The 6,347-nt window shown below is 43.6% G+C and overlaps 1 protein-coding gene across 2 annotated transcripts; it reads left to right on the top strand.

Moving 5' to 3' along the window:
• Positions 1-632: 632 nt before the first annotated feature.
• LOC125513565 (pentatricopeptide repeat-containing protein At1g33350) lies at positions 633-5,586 on the top strand. 2 transcript variants are annotated; one of them, XM_048678694.1, is made up of 3 exons: positions 633-2,599; positions 4,763-4,856; positions 5,219-5,586. In XM_048678694.1, exon 1 carries the CDS (start codon positions 680-682, stop codon positions 2,258-2,260), a length of 1,581 nt encoding a protein of 526 aa, XP_048534651.1. In that variant the 5' UTR covers positions 633-679; the 3' UTR covers positions 2,261-2,599; positions 4,763-4,856; positions 5,219-5,586. The 2 variants fall into 2 exon arrangements, with proteins under 2 accessions (XP_048534651.1, XP_048534650.1); XM_048678693.1 differs by having other exon boundaries at positions 633-4,856.
• Positions 5,587-6,347: the final 761 nt, after the last annotated feature.

Raw genomic sequence — 6,347 nt, forward strand, 5'->3', positions numbered from 1 at the left:
AGGCGGCTGATTGTTATTGGTTATGAGCCAGATGACGCCTAGTAGACGCCTTTTTTCGTTCATGACTATAAGTTAGTTTTCCTTTTTTTTCTCTGTGTGATTTTTTTTTCTTTTTTCTTCATGTTTATTTTTCTTTTCCTTTTTCCTATATTTCAGAATTGTTCTTTTGTACACACTAAACTTTTTTTATATACTATGAACATTTTTTAAGTATACACTAAACTTTTTTTGTATACGATGAACTATTTTTTTACATTGAACATTTTTAGTATGTGATAAATCTTTTTTAGTTATACAATGAACATTGTTTAAATACACACTTAATATGCCGTGAAATTTTATGTATGCACTGAACCTTTTTATATAAACACATACCGAAAAAACTTCTGAAATAGTTTTTCTAATTTTTCAATTGGTTTTAGAATATTTAGCTCCATACAAAACAACAGTCGGTTTTGTTTGGAGAAAAACTTACTAAAAAACTAAAAGGGACAGAAAAACGTTCGCGCCACTGTGGGCTGGCCCATATGCCAAGACTGTCAGGCGTGGCCTAGCCTGTTTGACGCCAATGGGCGTCACACAGGAGGTCTCGTCGTAAGCGAAACACAGCTCCTGTCTGTGTAAAACTCACACACAGCACAAACCAAAAAAAGAAGTCCCGCGCGGCGCCACCGCGACGATGCTTCCGGCACCTCCTCCGTTCTCCCACGGCGACTTCGTCGGCGTTCTCTCCCGCTGCGCCACCCTCGCTCACCTGAAGCAGCTCCATGCCCACTCCGTCGTCACCGCCCGCGCCGCCACGCAACCCACCACCTTCCACCTCCTCCGTTTCGCATCCCTCCGCCTCTCCTGCCTCCCCTACGCCCGCCGCCTCTTTGACTCCACGCCCTATCCCAATGTCTTCCTCTACTCCGCCATGCTCTCTGCCTACGCCGCCGCATCCCCCGCGCAGGCGTACGCCCAGGACGCCCTCGCCCTCTTCCTCCGTATGCTCCGCCGCGGCCGCTCCGCGCCCAACCAGTTCGTCTACCCGCTGGTCCTCCGCGCCGCCTGCGTCGTCGGCGTACAGCTGGTTAGGTCGATCCATTCCCACGCCTACAAGAGCGGGTTCCACGCGCATGATGTTGTAAGGACTTCGCTGCTTGATGGGTACTCGAGGTATGGCATGATGCTGGACGCACGAAAGCTGTTTGATGGTTTGACCGAGAGGAATGTGGTCTCCTGGACCGCGCTACTGTCCGGCTACACAAGGGCCGGGAAGGTCGGAGACGCGATTGTTCTGTTTGAACGGATGCCCGAGAGGGATGTGGCTGCGTGGAATGCGATGATCGCTGGCTGCACGCAGAATGGATTGTTTCTGGAGGCTCTGGGGATTTGTAGCAGGATGGTGGAAGAGGGGTTCCGGCCGAATGGGACCACAGTTGCTTGTGTGCTGTCTGCATGTGGGCACCTTGGGATGCTGAAAATCGGGAAGGTCATCCATGGTTATGCGTGGAGGAGCTGTGTTGGTTTTGGCTCGTCTGTTGTGAATGGGTTGATTGATATGTATGGCAAATGCGGGACTTTGAAGGGGGCGAGGTGGATGTTTGATGAGTTTTCCGACAAGAGTCTGACCACATGGAATTGTCTGATTAATTGCCTTGCACTACATGGGCACAGCAAGAGTGCAATTGCTGTCTTCGGTGAGATGAGGAACGCAGGAATTGAACCTGATGAGGTTACATTTGTGGGACTGTTAAATGCGTGCACCCATGGTGGATTTGTCGATGAAGGGCTTATGTACTTTGAACTCATGTGCGATGAGCTGAGAATTGAGCCAGAGATTGAGCATTATGGGTGTATCATTGACCTTCTTGGTCGAGCAGCACGATTTGAAGATGTAATGAATGTAATCAAAGATATGAAAGTCCAACCAGATGAGGTCATTTGGGGGTCACTTCTCAATGCCTGTAGGGTACACAGACAGCTAGAGCTTGCTGAGTTTGCTATAAGAAAATTACTGCAGTTGAACCCGAACAATGTTAATTATGTTGTGATGCTGGCAAACTTATACAGTGAAGGTGGATCCTGGGAACAGGTTACGAAGGTAAGGAAGCTGATGCAGGAGGATATGGGCAAGAAAGTGCCTGGTTGTAGTTGGATCGAGGTGGATCGCAAGACACACATGTTTTACTCTGGTGACGATACTCATCCTGTATCAGAGGATATCTGTAACACTCTTGTGGAATTAGTGGCCTCAATGGAAATGTGCCAGGATTAATTTCTTATAGACGCAACAGGAGTTCTGCCTGTATAGTATTATGAGAAGTAGACATTACAGGCTGAAGCCTAAATAGAAGAAAAGCCCATGAGGATTGATTTGGATAGATTGATAGTTTTATTTTGAAAGTCGGAAACTTCTATTCCGTAAGTGAAGTGGGGTAAATTGAAATTTTTGACCGAGGCTGATTAGGAGTTATGTTGGATGTACGCATGAAGGTGTTCCCTCGAACCCCACTATCAAGTTACTCCATGCCAGAGGTAGTACTTATGCCAGTACTGTACTGTACTTCTGTAGGGACTGATGTGTTACTATTTCATAGCGCAATTGGTGCATAAGGTATGCATGTATTTTCATGTCATTCATATTGATTATTTAAGTTATGAATGACCTTATATATTTATGTTAATCTTATTAATTGGTGTCGGTTTCATAATCAGTAGTGCTGCTAGCAGTCCCACATTCAGTCCCACGTGTAGCTTCCCTATCTTTTGTCTTCACTGCTGTTCTGTTGATTAGATCGATGTTCTGTGTTTCCATTGGTTAGTGACTATTGCCTGACAATCTGATATGCCATTTTGTGTTGTGACTGGTGGAAGGTAGCGTACTATCTAGTTAGGGATGAAAATGGAGCGAAAACTTTCTGTTTTTTCAGAGGAAAAATGGAAACGGACAGGAAATATGAAAATGGAAATGGAAATTTGCAAAACGGAAATGGAAATGGAATTTTTTAATGTGGAAATGGAAACAAAAACGGAATGGCGTTTTCCGGTGGAACAGACGTGGAAATGGAACTTTCTGTTTCCGTGAATATGGACTTTCTGTTTTCAATATTGGCCTGGCCTATAGCTGCTTTGTAGCACAACCACCAAACAACACACAATGACACAATGAGCAGAATCGATCATTTAGGCCCAACTTCAATATCACACACGTACTCCACTAGATCCTATATGCAATTGTCCAGTACTACTACAATGCTATGCTAAGTTGCTAACATAATCATATTATTTTGTAGCCATGTTAACAATTCATTAAATTTGTTTCTGTGTATTTCTCTATGATTCATGGCGTTTTTAAGTTCCGCTCAACGCCCACTTTTGTTACCGTGTCCGCTCTGTATTCGCTCTGTGTCTGTTTTCGGTTATCTGTCTCCGTATTCATTTTTGGGGTTTCTGTATTTGTTTCTGCATCTGCAAAAAAATATGGAAACAAATGTGGCAGCACCCAGTTCTGTCCGTGTCCGCTCCGTTTTCATCCCATCTAGTATCTATCAATAGTAACATGTCAAACAGAAATTGACCGCCTCTATGGTGTAGAAACTTGTCCTCGATAGAATACTCACTCATTTTCCCCTCTTTCTTGGTTTGCCACTTTATTAAGATGCATATCATCTTACTTCATATAACCTACACTGTGATGTTCGATTTGCTTGTTCTCCAAACTTTTCTAGGATGATGACTCAGTTGATTTAGTAAAAACAGGATTGACTATAGGATCTCATGAGTATGTTTGGGTTAGTGCAACTGTTCAAGCAAGCCACACATTTATAATCAGTCACCTAACCCTTTCTAAAGCATTGGTGGTTTTGGAAATATACTGCAAAAAAAGTGATCATGCTGAGTATATCACATATGACTGTTCTCAAAGCATGGTTTCATTGTGTATCGGCAAAACTTTTCAAAACATGGCAGACGGAGAAGATCACAACTAGTCTGGTTTGCGATGGCTTAAGTGAAATTTGTTTTTCTCTCGGTTCCAGCTACCATCATGTTGCATTATTTTGGATAGGAAAAGTGAAGTGTTGAAGATATATTACTGTTAATTGGAGGGTCTAGTTAAAATATACACTTGTGTGTTTCCTAATTATATATGAGAACTCCGTTTTGTTTTGATAGGATATGTTGGATTTATACATTTATATAGTAGTACAAATGACTGAATCAAACTATAAAATTGTTGCTAAATTACTGGAAGCAATCAACTTTGCTGCATGCATTTTAATGTAGCAGTAGCAAAGACCATGCTTGGAAGTTGGAACTATCCTTTGCTGATAGGTTAGCTTTGTAAAATATTTATGCAAACTTATGAAGTCCAGATAAAAAAATATGAGTTGGCAAAACCAGTTCTATCAAATGCAGAACTGTTACCCTTTGTGGAGCCTTGCAATTGGCTGGGAAGCAAAATATCTTGTACCACCTATTGATCCACTTTATTATCACAGCTTAAAGCCTCTATTGTTCTGTAACTGCTACTGTTATTTACTAGTACCAATTTGTTAGATGCATGTTTTTTGATCCAAAAAGTGTATTTACTCAGTCAAATTGCTGGTTGCCACCATTTGTACTTTCGTCAAGTTGATATTATTAGTAATCGGCCATAGTAAGTTTCTGATTTGTGGGCGGATTTTAAACATCCATGCTGGATGATTTTGAAAACCAACATCACCGTGCATAATGCTCCTGTCTCCTGCCATTGTTTCTGTTTCTCTTTCCTGTACAGGAGGGCAAAAAGAAAGGAGACGATAGAAGCTAAAGATGGAGTGTAGAACAAATGACAGAAGTTGTCTAACATTTCCATGCGTGTATTTCAGCAGGTAATTCTATATTTAATCATTTTGTGGACTTCTCTTAAACGATTATATCGGTCTCATGTAATCTGGAGTTTGAACCTATTAAGAAGCATTAATTTAGCTGCTGGAGTAGCCAGTTGGGGTGACAGATATATTCGGGAAGTTGGAATCTGTTGCACATCACTCGTCTGAAAAGGCCATTATTACTTGGATGAGAATTGTGGCGCCCTGGCCCTAACAATATGCTATGTGCAGCAGTATGACTACATATTTTGCGATCATAGATTTGCTCTTTCCTAGCTTAGCTGGGCTCGCTTTTCTTATTGATTTATCATAAATTGAGGTATTCTCGTCCTCTCATCATGTCCCCACAACTTGGTGAAAAGGTGATTCTTTCAAGGGAAAAGAAGACCCAAGTTAGCAGATGCGTGTAGCTTCCATATCTTCCTGCTCAGAATGTGTCAAATGGCAGGATCGGGGGAGGACATGGGGAAATGAGCACCGGACATTGCTGTTGCAATCTAGATAGAAGAAAAATGGAGGTCGAAAAGGATGGTGCAGATTATAGAACAAACATGCAAGGTACAATGCAGTGCACCAACAGCGTGAGACGGGGAATAAAAGTGCTCCTTTACACTCGACCAGAGAATAATTCCAGCGATGCCTTGCCATGTAAACTGTGAACCGTATGTTTCACCATGATATGATCAATCCAAAAGCAGATAAAATCTTCGATCCTTTCCTGTTGGCTAATGCCTGTAGCCGGCGAGAACTGACAAGTACAATTAGAAAGACTCCTAAATTATAACCTAGTTTTAGTGATCCATTCATTGTAGGAACGGGAAGGATTAAACAATCCCAGTTCTGTTGTACGCGAGTAAATTGCAAAAAACCATCAGTTTGAAGGCTCGGTTTGCGAAAACCACTACAATACATTTTTTTTTGCAGAAAACATCATGTCTTCAGTAATCTTTTTGCAGAAAACACTGATCGGCAGATCGGGGTCAGTTAAGCTAGTTTATGACAGATGGGTCCCGTTTTCTGCTTACGTGGCATAACTTCTCATGCAAAATGGATTTTTATCTATATTTACAAACTAGTCCCAACAATTGTATATGGACACCCCTTAATCAAAAAACGAAAACGCAATTAGGCCCCCGTGTGCACAAAACCGGCAGCACAGCGCCCATGGCTCACGCGACGCCCATGGGTCTCGTCGCCGGCGAGAGGGTGGCCATCGGGGTATGGGAACAGAACAAGACGCCCATGAGGCTTAGAGCATCGTCTGGAGCGCAACCACCTCGAGCTCCTCGGCCGGCCAACTGCAGCTCATCGAGGACGCGGCCTCCACGACGAGCTCTTCTTCGCGGACGGTGTGGCAGCGTCGGCGCCTCTTCTTCGCGGGCACAGATGGCCGTCGCGGGCGGCGTGGCCGTCGCAGGCCCGCAGAGATGGTCGTCGCGGGCGGCGTGGCCGTCGCAGGCCCGCAGAGATGGTCGTCGCGGCCTGGTGCCA

This window comes from Triticum urartu, chromosome 6, assembly GCF_003073215.2.
Source record: "Triticum urartu cultivar G1812 chromosome 6, Tu2.1, whole genome shotgun sequence".
In the NCBI taxonomy this organism is placed as follows: Eukaryota; Viridiplantae; Streptophyta; class Magnoliopsida; order Poales; family Poaceae; genus Triticum; species Triticum urartu.